Source organism: Phacochoerus africanus, chromosome 4, assembly GCF_016906955.1.
Source record: "Phacochoerus africanus isolate WHEZ1 chromosome 4, ROS_Pafr_v1, whole genome shotgun sequence".
Classification (NCBI taxonomy): domain Eukaryota; kingdom Metazoa; phylum Chordata; class Mammalia; order Artiodactyla; family Suidae; genus Phacochoerus; species Phacochoerus africanus.
In genome coordinates this window covers 19,887,975-19,901,761 of record NC_062547.1, presented here as the reverse complement: position 1 = coordinate 19,901,761, position 13,787 = coordinate 19,887,975, and the positions used below count along the sequence as shown (strand labels likewise).

Below are 13,787 nucleotides of genomic sequence, written 5' to 3'. Positions count from 1 at the left end.
AAGAACGACCATATCCAGCTATCCCCCTTCTGGTTATCTACCCATGTTTGAAAAGATATGTGCACCCTTGTGTTCATTGCAGCGTTATTTACAGTAACCAACATGTGGAAACAGCCTAAGTGCCCATCAGTGGGCGAATGGATAAAGATACCGCCCCCCCCCCCACACACACCACATTAGAATACTACTCAGCCATAAAAAAGAAGAAATTTACCTTTTGTGAGACCATAGGTGGACCTTGAGTATATTCTGCTAACTGAAATAAGTCAGAAGGGAAAAGGACAAATACCATATATTTAACTCATGTGGAATATTTAAAAAAAAAAAACTAATAAAATAAATGAACAAACCAAACTTGTAGATGCAAAAGACAGAGTAGTAGGGGAAGGGACAGAAGGGAGGGCAAAATAGATGAAGGGGATCAACTGTATGATGATTGATGAAAATTAGATTTTTGAGGATGAGCTTGTTGCATATAGAGGTAGAAATATAATGCTATACACATGAAACTTCTATTGTTATAAACCAGTGTTACTTCAATTAAATAAAATTCTCTGCTTAGAATGTAATAATGATATCCATAACAAAGAATATCAGCTTTTCGTATGATTTCCACCTTACAGCAAAGCTGAGTGATTCCCACATATGCTCCCGGATTTTTTCCCTCACAGTAGTCATGGGATATACCTAATAGTAATAATACGCTTTCTTTTACTGAACATCCATTCCTTCACTGCCAAACGTAGGCCATGGACTTTGAGGGGGTTCTCTAAAGTAGCAGTTCTTACAAGTAGAATCTGTGGGATTTCCTGTGGGGGCTGGGCAGGTTACGAACCCAACTAATATCCATGAGGATGTGTGTTAGGTCTCTGTCCTCGCTCAGTGGGTTAAGGATCCGGCATTGCTGTGAGCTGTGGTGTAGGTTGTAGACGTGGCTCGGATCCTGAGTTGCTGTGGCTGTGACATAGGTTGGCAGCTGCAGCTCTGATTTGACCCCTATCCTGGGAACTAACTGCCACAAGAGCAGCCCTAAAAAGCAAAAACAAACAAACAAAAGTGGAATCTATGGATCCCTGGAGGAGGTCCATGAAATCCTTTTTTGGGAATCCACAAGGTCAGAATTACTTTTACGAAGTACTAAGGCTAGGTGACATTTTTCACTGTGTTGAATTTGCACTGGTGATGCAAAAGTAATGGTGGATAAAACTGGTGCCTTAGCATGAATCAAGCATTGTCACCAAACTACTATTAATCATTATTTTCTTTACCCCTGCACTTCCAGTAAAAGAAAATATATGTGTATATATTACACACACACACATGTTTCATTTAAGAATGACCCTTGATTTTATTAAATCTTGATCTTTTTCAATCATTTGATGAAATGGGAAGTATACATAACACACTCTTGCTATAAACCAAGTATGATGGTTGTTGAAAACCACTTGTTTGATTGTTTAAGCTGTAAGCTGAGCTAGCTACTTTTATCATGGACCATTCTACTTGTGAGAACAACCACTTGTAAGAACAAACTAATCATTCAGACCTGAGTATTTGGCAGACATTTTCTCATAAATGGATGAAAATGATGGATAGAATTTGTTACTTATGATAAAAGTTGAGGTTTCAAGGAAATAGGAATTTAAGAAAAATAAAGGAATCTTCTAATAAAGGAATTTTAGAAAAAATTCATACCCACCTCCTGAGCCTGAGCTCTTCCCATCACTTAGCTTTTTCCAAAGAGGTGAGGGGCCATGTTAATGGAGGTGATTTTGTTGATATTATATAATGAAATGTGTCAACAGTGAGGGCATATGCAGTGAACCAGTATTTTCCAAAAGACTAATGCTTGATGTTACAAAATCACGCGAGATTAAAAGATCCCTTCAAAGTGCAAGCTGGATCAGTGGATTTAGATGTGCTAATATGAAATGTTTATCGAGGGGAGTTCCCGTCATGGTGCAGCAGAAACGAATCCGACTAGGAACCATGAGCCTTTGATCCCTGGCCTCGCTCAGTGGGTTAAGGAGCTGGTGTTGCCGTGAGCTGTGGTGTAGGTCTCAGACGTGGCTCAGATCTAGTGTTGCTGTGACTGTGGTGTAGGTCAGCAGCTGCAGCTTCGATTGGACCCCTGGCCTGGGAACCTCCATATGCTGCAGGTGCAGCCCTAAAAAAAAAAGAAAAAAAGAAAAAGAAAAAGTTTATTGATATGGTTTCAGATTCCACATTGTATCTAACCTTTAAGAAGATAGTACCTGTTGAGTTTTGGTGTAATATCAAAGAATATCTACAATAATCTGAAAAGGCTATAAAAGGTTCTTCCTTTTTCTACTCTCTGTGTGAAGCCAGTTTTCTTCAAATGTTCAACAAAAACAACATGTTGTAACAGATTGAATGCAGAAGCAGATACTAAAGTCAACTCTCTTCTATTAAGCGAGACATTAAAGAGATTCGCAAAACAGTGCCACTGTTCTCACCAGTTTTTTGTATTGGAAAACAGTAAATTTTCATGAAATAATACTTAGGTTAACATGTAATGGGGTGTTACTTTTTAATGAATTAAGCAAAAAATTAAATTTTTTCAGTTTTATTTTTAATAATGGCAAATATCATAGCTATAGTGTATGTAAACAGAAGTTCTTTGGGGTCCTCAATTTTTGATAGCCATGTGAGAGCCACTGACCTACAGGAAGCTCTGTAAAGCACTTGAGGTTTCTCAGAGGCAAGAAATAGACTTCCATCAAGAGCCAGTACGAGCTATGCTGATTGTAGCTCCCAAGTACGACCTAGGGTCAGGGGTCATAGCTTCCCAGAGTATACGTGGCAAGATGATGAGTTCCGAATACCAACTACAGAAGTGAGCTCAGTACTCAGGAGGCAGGACTGTGCACTCTGTTTAAATCCATAATTCGCAGCCATGTTGTGTTCCATTCTATAGGTTGTTTTTCCCTCCAGGTTCTGTTTTTAGGAAGTTAGCCACTCTGGAAATATTAAATATCTTAAAGAGCAGTTCTGCCATTCAGAATAAAATAGGAATGGACCAGAGGGCCACCCAGAGAGTTGTTTCACTCCTCAGACCTCAGTCTGCATGGGCTAACTCTCAGGGCCCATCAGCTGTGATGGCAAACCAGGCTTGCTGCTCCACTTGCCACCCCAGTGACTTCCCCAGGTGACCATCCCAAGTGTATTGGCAGTTGTTTCTCTGCGAGGGTAATGTATTTAACATGGAAAGCGTGAGTTGGGTAGATAGGCCTGGTCCTCAGGACATTACTATACCAAATTTAGTACCTTAATAAAATTGCAGAGATCAGCTTGCTTCAAAGTAGAAATAGTCAGAGGGAATTAAACTACTCATTTCAGGTGGTTTGCTCCTTCCATGCCCTTGTTTATAAAGTGACTGATTTTGCACTTTCTATTTTTCCATGTGGCTGCCACCTTGTGTCTTGTGTGAACTGACTCTCCCTTTTTTTGGCTTGTTGATTGCAGTGGCATCCTCTGTTGCTCATGCTAAAGAACCAAATTGAGCAGAACACTGGCCACACCTTCAACTCCTTGCTCTGCAATCTTTACCGAAATGAGAAGGACAGCGTGGACTGGCATAGTGATGACGAGCCCTCGCTGGGGAGGTGCCCCATCATTGCTTCACTCAGTTTTGGTGCCACACGTATGTTTGAGATGAGAAAGAAGCCCCCACCAGTGAGTAGTCTCTTTACTTCTTTATTCTATGTTTTTCCTGCCTCCTAATATTCTGTGAAGAAAAACTGAGCTCTTAAAAGTCTCCTATTTTCAGATTTAGAGCACAGGAGTAAGGGTTTTGCTGCTGAAATGTTTTCAACTGGTTCCTTAGCCCGTGGTTAACCTTTGACTTCCAAAGAGGCCATTGGTTCATTTCCTTATGTGACAGAAATTGCCTGCCCATATGCTGGGTGCTGGGGGCTCATTTCCATTGGCTGGAAGGAAAGACATGGGCCCTGTCCTCATGGAGGCAGGCAGCAGACAGATTTTACTGATGACTCAAGTAATTGGAATTATGGTAAATGCCAGGAAGGAGGGCTTCTAAAGGCAGGGTTCAAGCTAGTGGGGGCAAGAAGGGAAAGGAAGGAGGCTCAAGGAAGATGCCCCAAAGGAGTCTTTAAGTCAGTGTTCTTCACGGCAGTGTCGCCTCTGTTCTGTGAGAAGCGTCACGTGCATCCTCAGTGCTTTCTTAGCCTACTCCAGAAATCCAGATGGATCTGTAGTTCTTTCAGAGAGAGGAAATTCATGCCAGATTCAGACAAGCAGTTACTAAACTGTATAATAACGTTAGTTATCCACCCCAGCTCTTACCTATATTATAAGACATTTGAGGGTTCTGAGGGCTATTAGTTTTTTTAAGTCAAAAAGTATAGACCTTTAGGATTAAAATAGGCAGAAAGACAATAGGAACGCTAAGCCAAGAGCAGACCTCTACCACAGTTTGTGTCTTTTTCTAACAGAGGTTCCTAGTCGTTCCGCTTATAACATCAAACCAGACCAGTCAGTGTGGAAGGCCCACAAGGCTGTGTTTTGAGTATGACCTAATCCAGACCACATAATTATCAGGCAGCCAGTGCTTGTGTCTGTTCTTCATCAGATATACTTCTTTGGGCTGTTTTCCTGACATGTATTTGGGTTTCCAGACATGGTATTTTGAAGCATAGTGTGTTGTTTTGCATTTATGCCATTGAGCCCCTTTCGTTGGTGTATTTTTCCATTGACTGGGTTTTCTTTTCTTTCTTTTTTTGGTCTTTTTGCCTTTTCTAGGGCCACACCCTGCGGCACATGGAAGTTCCCGGGCTAGGGTTCTAATCAGAGCTATAGCCACTGGCCTACGCCAGAGCCACAGCAACGAGGGATCCAAGCCGCGTCTGCCACCTACACCACAGCTCACAGCAATGCCTGATTCTTAACCCACTGATCGAGGCCAGGGATTGAAGCCACAAACTCATGGTTCCTACTCGGCTTCATTAACCACTGAGCCACGAAAGGAACTCCCCATGGGTTTTCTTTTCTTTTGTTTACCCAGAAACTTTTTTTTTGAAGACAATGTAACCATTTATTTATTTAAAATTATTTTTTATTGAAGTAGAGTTTATTTACAATATTGTGCCAATTTCTGCTGTACAGCAAAGTGACCCAGGCATACAAACATATACATTATTCTCATATTATCTTCCATCACGTTCCATCACAAATGATTGGATATATTCCCTGTGCTATACAGTAGGGTCTCATTGCCTATACATTCTAAATGCAGTAGTTTTCATCTACTCATCCCAACCTCCCAGTCTGTCCCACTCCTTTCCCCTTACCCGGAAATTTTCGTCTGTTAGTGGGGGATTGTCAGTTGCCAGCGACATACTGGGTGAACTCGCTCCCTGAGCACTTTGAATAGCCTTCACAGTTTCTTTGGCTGTCAGCCTTCTTGTGTACTGTGGTACCACTTAAGAAGCAGGCTCTCCAACCTTTGCCATATTCTTTTTAGGTATGGTTATGCCTTCATATGCAGATTTCCACTCAGTTAAATCCCAAGTTCACACATGTGAAGAATTCATCCTGCCGTTAATAAGTCTCCTGTTATATGAATAGTAGAGAAACACCACATGTCTGATTTTAAGTTGCGGACCTCAGAGTTCCCACTGTGGTGCGGTGGATTAATAATCCAACTCTAGTGGCTTGGGTCGCTGCAGAGGTGCAGATTCAATCGCCTCGCCGGCCCTGCACAGTGGGTTAAGGATCTGGAGTTGCCACAGCTGTGATGTAGGTAGCAGCTACAGCTCAGATTCAGTCCCCAGTCTGGGAACTTCCATATGCTGTGGGTGCGGCCATAAAAATAAATAAGTAAATAAAATTCAGACCCTCTTCTCAAGCCAGACATACAGAACACCAGCTTTTTGCCCAGGGTGGTCCTGGGAGCTGGGGCGATAGAGTGAATAAGTAAGGTGAAGTCATCTTTCCCCTCCTGGAGCTCATGAGCTAGCATGTGCTTGTGCTCCGCCTTCCTCCCAGCGTCATCCTTCCAGCTTTCTGATGGGCAAACTGTAATCTATCCAGTATAGCCTTTAGTATAATCCTGGTCTTTGGTTCTTTGCAGTTATTTCTATGTTGCCAAGTATTTAAATATTCAATTACTGCTCCTTTACACACGCGCATTCACCACTACCACCATCCCTTTTAAAAAACATTTTGGCCTATTTATTGATTTTAAGCGTAGGAATTCCCAAAGCATGCTTTCTGGATAATTAGTTTTACTGTACAAGCAGTTTCCAGCTATTAAGCATTAACAGTGTTTTGGTATCCAGAACACCCCCATTCCTTTTCGCTTCTAGCCGGCTGAAGGTCTTTGCTTTCTTAAATAAAAACATATTCATGGTGATTAAGAGCTATTTCTTGGTAATATAATTCAGTTATGCTACAGGTTAATGCATGGATGGAAAATATAAGTACCACGTAGTATTGTTTCTGAAGCCAGCCATTTGGAACAAAATCTCTATGTTAGAGGGAGACTGATGATATAAAACTGAAACTTTGTCTTTTCAAGGCTTCTTATTTTTAGTAGAAAGCACAGACCATGAAAGGTATGGTTAAATCCCTTTAATTGTCTGCCGGTAGCAGGAGAATCTGCACTATAACTATGGTAGCTGATTTGATGAAAATGCAGATCTGATAAATAAGAAAATTTGAGATCTTGAAACAAAGTTGGCTGAGGAAATAGATTTGGGAAGAAATATAAATGTATCAGTACTGCAGGTTACTGACTCTAGTAAGTGTCAGCTTCTGGCATAGTCTTAGCTGTGATTGAATTTGATGGAGTTGTATATTCTTTCAATTCTGGCTTTTGTTTAAGATGGGAAAATTGAAGGTTAATATATTTGGAATTATAATCATGTATGACTGAATATAGATTAAAATTATTTTTCCCCCAGTACCTATGAATTCCATTCTGGGTAAACAAGACCCAGGTTGAAACTTTTGGAAAGATTTCTTGAAGTTTCTTTAACAGGTTTAAAAAATCTCAGGCTCCACAAATCTAGCTAAACTACAAGTACAAAAGCCTTTCTTTGAGTTGACAGCCTTGGAAATGTACCTTAGAGTACATCAGCTTTATCTTAGGATAATGACTCCTTTTCTGAAGGAATGAAAGGAAATGGTTTTTGCAAATCTGTCTACTTTTTCAACTACGGTGATAGCTATGAGAACATGACTCATGATTCATACAACTCAAGGCAAAAGCATAAGTTAAAAAGTATAAATTAGGTTAGTCTTCTGTGTGGGATTGGTAGGAGCCTGAATTTCTGTATCTCCTAGTAACTTATCTTGCTGTGCCACTATAGATTGTAATTTTTGTGTCTGTCAACAAGACATTTGGAGTGTGCTGGAAGTTGTGGAAGGGAATCTCCTTCAAACTCCAGTTAGTTTTAACCTATCAGAGGGGAAGGTCATACCGTTTTGACTTAAATCAAAATTTCTCATCTAAAGCTGACATAGAAGGAAGAATCATGAGATTTCCTGTGCTTCATTTAAGTATGATGTTTTGAGATAGAAAATCATGTTTGGGGCCACTTTCAAAGAGAATTAGCCTTTTTTTTTTTTTTTTTTTAAACATTCAAACTCCTCCACCCCTGCAAAAGCTATTTGTTTTGCAGTCTGGCACCTTAAGCAGTTCTCTGTAGCTGCTGATCTTCTGGAAGCTGCCCCAGTTCCACACATCGCATTCCTAACAATTTCTCACTGTGCTGAGATGGTGAGGAGACCTTTGTTTCCTAAGCATCAGTGCCCCTCTGATTCATGTTATTGGCTCAGGAGCTTCATGCATGCATCATCCCGGGGATTAAACATTCACTCCTCCAAGATGCCAATCCTTGTTTCACTGTCCTCTAGTCCAGGTCTGTCAACTCCTGCTCATTCATTTTGACTTCAGCGTCAGCTCCTTTAAAGATATTGGTCCTTGGGGGCATAGTACACCTGCCTGATCTTGCTCTTCCATTCATCCCATTCCTTCTTTTGTTAATTCAGTTAAACCTGAGTGAATAGCATCATATCTGTCTTCTGGCCAACGTCAGGATATACCGTCTTAAGACAAAAGTAAAGCTTACCAAATATACCTCAGTAGACATTTTTTAGAAACCAAGAACCTTTTTTATTCTACCAAGCTGAGTTCATTAAAGCTTTTCTACACTCCTGTCCCAAACCCAGTTGTACTTTTCAAACTGTATCGTGTCCCTATTATAAAGATTAGTCTGATTCTTTTCCCAGGATAGCTTTAATTTTATACTGAAAAGCTGGAAAAGGAACTACAAAAGCCATTTGGCAGGCTGCTATTTCTCTGTCGGTTACCATGGAAACAGTGATGGCTGAGTGGGGGGGTATTAGATAATAGCAGGAAGTTTGTGATGCATTGGAGGTTTAGATGCCAAAAGCCCTGTTTTTCTAGAAAATTGCCCATGAATAAAGCTCTGTCCTTCATCAGATGAATCCTGAAAATGTGAGTGGCTTCTGTCCACCTCAAGGTGATTGAGTTGAGGCAAGCTGGGCATTTTTCTAACCATTCCTCTCTCTGGCATCTTCTAAAGGATGTGAACTCTGTTCATATCACCAGAAGAGATGGTTGTGAAAGCACTTGTAATGGTAGAGGTTCTGAGAGGTCCTAGCGCCTCCCTTGCTAACTGGTTTTTATATACTGCTGAGAAGAGTGAAGTAGGAAAAGGTCGGTTCGATCATAGATACCAACATTTTCCCAGGACCTTAGAAGAAATGAAGATATGGGAATCCAAAATAATACAAACTGACTAGCTTAAAGTTGAAAATTGGGTAAACTAGATGATATACTATTTCATGGAATGGTGGCTGAACCTTGACCTCAGCCAGAACCCCCACTGCGGCTCCTCCAGGCAGCCATGCTTCTTACTAGTCCGTCTTCTGTTACAGCATCTCTTCTGAAAACTGACAAGAACTACTTGAAAGAAACTGTGGATACCCATCATCTTTTTAATACATACCTTAATGAAATATAGGAAATCAGGTTTTGGTTCTTGTTTCTGTCATTGATGTTTGTAAAAAGCACTTATCTGCCTTATTTATACTTACTCCTTTTTTTTTGTAAATGGGGGTGATAATTAGAAGGTAATATTATGGGAGTAATAGAAAAGTTTTCCCATGAAAAACACTATGAAAGTTGTTGCAGTAATCAGTGAATTTTTAAGCTATTATAAATGGTGGATGCTGGGGTGACTTTTCTGATGTGGAAATTGAAAACGAAAATGAATAGCAGTGAAGCTAACCTTCAGGTTTCCCTTGGCCTGTAAATGGCATTCATTGAGAGAGTGCAGGGGAGACTCGGGGAAGGTAAAGTGGCCTGGGATTAGGAATGATGACTGTCTTTGAGCTCCTATCTCTAGGGTCTTGTGATGGTTTGGAGAGTGTGAGTGAGTGAGTGAGTAAATGATTGTGCATGTTTAAGTGGATAAAGATAAGTAGTCTGGGAGGACCTGGTTTCTCTGCAGATGAGATCTTTTGGGAGTTGGAATCAGCATTTGCTTCCTTGGAGCCTTGTCTCAGGCTAGAATCCATCCATGTCCTGACTGTCAGTGGAAATAGTTCATTTTTGTAAAAGGCTTCCCAGTTTTGTATTGCCACCAGGAGTAATTTCAATCTTGAGAGAGCAGTCTTTTCCCAAGTGATCTGTCAAGTCTGTGTGTACCCTGATCAGGTATGAGATCTGCCTGCAAACTTGGATTTTTTTTTTTTTAAACCTCTTTCAATGGTAGAGTTTTTTTTCCCTCTGCTTTGCCATATTCGAAAAAAACTACTCCTAAGCCTTCTGGTAATTTTCTCATTTTTCACAAGTCACATTTTCCTGGTGGATGACTGCTTAACTGAGGCAGAAAAGAGCTTAGTGAGTTTGAGGAAGGAGGAGGAGGCCCCACACTGGAGCAGAGGGAGCAAGCAGGAAAGTGAGTGGCAAGTGATGAGATCAGAAGAGTGGGCAGGGTCCGGATCAGGCAGAGACTTATGAGCCTCAGGAAGCAGCAGACTTTTAGTCCATCTAGAGGCCATTGAAGTGTGTTAAGCAGAAGAGTGACATGATCTGATTAAAATTTTATGAGATCAATTCCTTCTTTGTGGAACTCAGACTAGACAGGAGCAAGAATGGAAGCCAGGGACCAATTAGGAGGTTGTTAGATCTTGTATATTCCTGGGACCAAGATAGAGAAGAGAGGTGGACAGGTTCAATGATGTGAGCTCAAAGGAGCAAGCATCTTGAAGAGAGGCATGGGAATATGGTCTGAAAGTGTTGCTGAGGAATATAGATCTTAGAGACATGATCGTTTTCCACAGGGGAGGATTTCACAGAATCTGGAATCTTCTGGAGAGAGCTAGGTTTTGACTAGGTCAAGAAGTAGGGGGAATCTTCAGAGCACATGAGGTTGAAGATCTAGGGGTATTTGCTCATCACTGAGTGGGAATTCCAGTGGATACAGTGGAAGGCGGCAGGGGTGGGTGTGGGGAATTATGCCTGATCAGGTTATGTCCAGGAACAGTTTGGAAGAGTGTTCTGATGTAATGGATCAGAAAACCCTGCACTTTTTGCTGGTGACTGGGGTCAGTTGGATGTCAGGCTTCATGGAATTTGTATAATCTTCGAGGAGAGAGAGCTTTTATTTGTTTTCTTTTTCTTTGTTTTTCTTCTTTCACGGCAGCACCCAGAGCAGATGGAAGTTCCCAGGCCAGGGATTGAATCCAAGCCATAGCTGCAATCTATGCTGCAGCTGCAGCAGTGCTGTATCCTCTAACCCATTGTGCTGGGCCAGGGATCGAACTTGCACCTCCTCAGTGACCCGAGCCACTGAAGTCAGATTCTTAACCCACTGTGCCACAGTGGAAATTCCTTTTTTAAAATTGATTGATTGATTGATTTGAGAGCTTTTATTTCTGGTGCTACAGTCTTGAGTGGAAGCTCTTTCAAGATAGTAGTCCTCTAAGTTGCGTTTCTGGAAATTTATCAGCAAGAATGGAATCTTCATTACATTGTCCTCTGGTTTCAAAAGTACATTCAGTGTAGCTAGAATAACTATAACAGTAAGTGTAAAGCCAAGCTTGTTTTTTGCTTAAAATCAGTAAACTCCTTACCCCAATCCCACCCCTGGAACTTTATCAACAACAAATCTGAACTACAAAAGCCATAGGCAGGCAGGTGTTTCTCTGTAAACTGCATTCACCTTCTACCGTGTCCAGTCTAGAAGGAAAGGCAGGAGTCCTCATGCTAGTCTGGTCTGCGGTGCTAAGCTTGGGTGCCTGTGGAGAGAGCCTCTGCTGCACTGAACGACTGCCCAGACCTCCCAGACCCACCTCTCTGAGTGAGGTGTAGGTGAGGTCCTGCCTTACTGAGCTATGAGGATCACTGGGCGGCCCGTGTAGGTTGTTTGATTGCACTTGCCAGTCCCTCATGCTTGGTATTCTCACGCACCTCACCAGAACCTTCCGTTCCAGATCCAGGCCCAAAATCAGGGGAAAGGTTTGATAAAAATGCCAAGATTTCTGTGTGGCAAGTGAGCTCAAAACCATTTTGAACAGATAACCTCAGTCATTTCAAATTTATGCTTTTCCAGTTAGCCTCCTACTTTAGCAGATCTTATTTCAGAAACAGCTGCTTCCCTTTTTAAAGTAATGTTTTTCAGATCAATATTGAGGATGCCATCATTGGAAGTGTGGTTTGAGTCAGCAGAATAACTGTAGAGATGACTTTGTGGGGTTGTGGCTTTACTCTGTTTCCATAATTTCCATAACTAATGTGTTTTGTTTGTGTCAGATTTAAAAGATGTTACGGCCATGAACAAAAAGTCCAGCTGTGTTCTTATATCTGCGCTAGAGGAACAGCTTTGCCGTCCAAATATAGCCACATGCTTCGATGATCCATGAAGCCATCTAGAAGCCAGGTTCTCAAGGACAAGGCTACACCACAATTTGATTGGGAAACCAAGCTGGGAATAAAGGACTTAAAATGAGGAGCAGGCAGGAGTTCCTGTTGTAGCTCAGTGGGTTACCAAGCCAGCTAGTATCCATGAGGATGCAGGTTCAATCCCTGGCCTTGCTCAGTGGGTTAGGGATCCAGCGTTGCTGTGAACTGTGGTGCAGGTCGAAGACGTGGCTCAGATCCCGTGTGGCTGTGGTATAGGCTGGCAGCTGCAGCTCTGATTCAACCCCTAGCTTAGGAACTTCCATATGTCTTGGGTGCAGCCCTAAAAAGCAAAAAAAAAAAAAAAGAAAGAAAGAAAGAAAAGAGGAGAGGGGGACGTTATTGGCATAGTTATAAGTTGGGAGGTAGGGCGAGTAAAGGGACAGTTGGCTCCAGCAGGCTAAGTAGCTGTAGCACATGGTAGCATTTAATTTTCAGTATCACTTCAGTCTGCAAAAAAGCCTTGACCAGACCTGTCAACAGCTCTACCATGTAGCTGACTCTTGGACCAGAGAGCTGGGGAAATCCCTATTCTGGCTCTCACCATCTTGAGAAAACCCTTTGCTGGATTCTGCAGACACTCTAATATCTTGGGGGTTTCTTGATTTTGAAGCACAGATTCTGGAATACATTGTCTACATCTGCAGTTTCTCTTTCCTCTGACATAATTCACTTTTGTAATACCTGCTCTTTAGCGCCGTCCCTACTGCTTAATGTGCTGATACCACTGTTCTAAAGAGCGAGTACTCTGGCCTTTTCTCATTCTCCTCTGCCTTGTACTGCTCATCACCCAGTATCCAGCACCTCTCTGCCTGAAACTCAGCCACTTGTTAGCTGCTTTTGCTTTCTCCTATTGGCTTCTGAAATACTGTATTATCGTAGCTATTCCCACACTTATTGCTACTTTTCTGCCTCCTTTGAGATTTTTTCCTTTACATTCAATCCCTTAAATATGGCTGCTCAAGATTGTCTTTGATTCTGTTATCTTTGTCTACATTCCTCTTTTTTTTTTTTTTTTTTACTTTTTTGGCCATGCCTGCAGCATGTAGAAATTCCAGGTCCAGGGGTCAAACCTGCTCCACAATAACAACCCAAGCTGCTGTGGTGACAATGCTGGATCCTAAACCTGCTGTGCCACAAGAGAACTCCTATCTATATTACTTTTTAGGAATTATGAACCAGCAGTAGATTGTAAATGCTGTATAGGCAAGATCCATTTCTCTCTTGTGTATCATATGTCCCCAGCATTTAGCACTCTGTGTCTATTTTGATTGAATAAATAAGTAAATGAGATTTCATTTGTTCTTATAGCTTCAACCATTTCTTGTTTGGTGGAGCAACTTCTGAATCTTATTTCCATCTTTGACTTTTATCTCAGGTTCTAGTTACCACTTTGTACATGTTCCAGTTGCAACAGCATATGTAACTTCTAACCTGAAATTGAAAATTAGATTTATTATTGTTCTCTCGGAAAACTCCACAGTTTTAAGTCCCTTTATGTTCATGATGTCATCATTCTCTTGGTCAGGCTTACATCCTAAGTTATTTTCGGTTCTTCCCTATTCTCTCATTTTAATTGTTTCAATCCCCAACTCTTCTTTTTTTTTGTTTTTGTTTTTTTTTTTGTCTTTTTTGCTATTTCTTGGGCCGCTCCCGCGGCATATGGAGGTTCCCAGGCTAGGGGTCAAATCGGAGCTGTAGCCACCGGCCTACGCCAGAGCCACAGCAACGCAGGATCCGAGCCGCGTCTGCAACCTACACCACAGCTCACGGCAACACCGGATCGTTAACCCACTGAGCAAGGGCAGGGACC

General features: G+C 41.6%; 1 protein-coding gene across 5 annotated transcripts in view; it reads left to right on the top strand.

Annotated features, from left to right (window-relative positions):
* Positions 1-13,787, top strand: part of ALKBH3 (alkB homolog 3, alpha-ketoglutarate dependent dioxygenase) — a 37,053-nt gene that overhangs the window by 13,729 nt on the left and 9,537 nt on the right. For all 5 annotated transcript variants that reach the window (XM_047775944.1, XM_047775940.1, XM_047775942.1 and 2 more), the window contains exon 8: positions 3,487-3,696. In XM_047775944.1, coding sequence (XP_047631900.1) covers positions 3,487-3,696 — 210 coding nt within the window. The remainder of the gene's footprint in view (positions 1-3,486; positions 3,697-13,787) is intronic.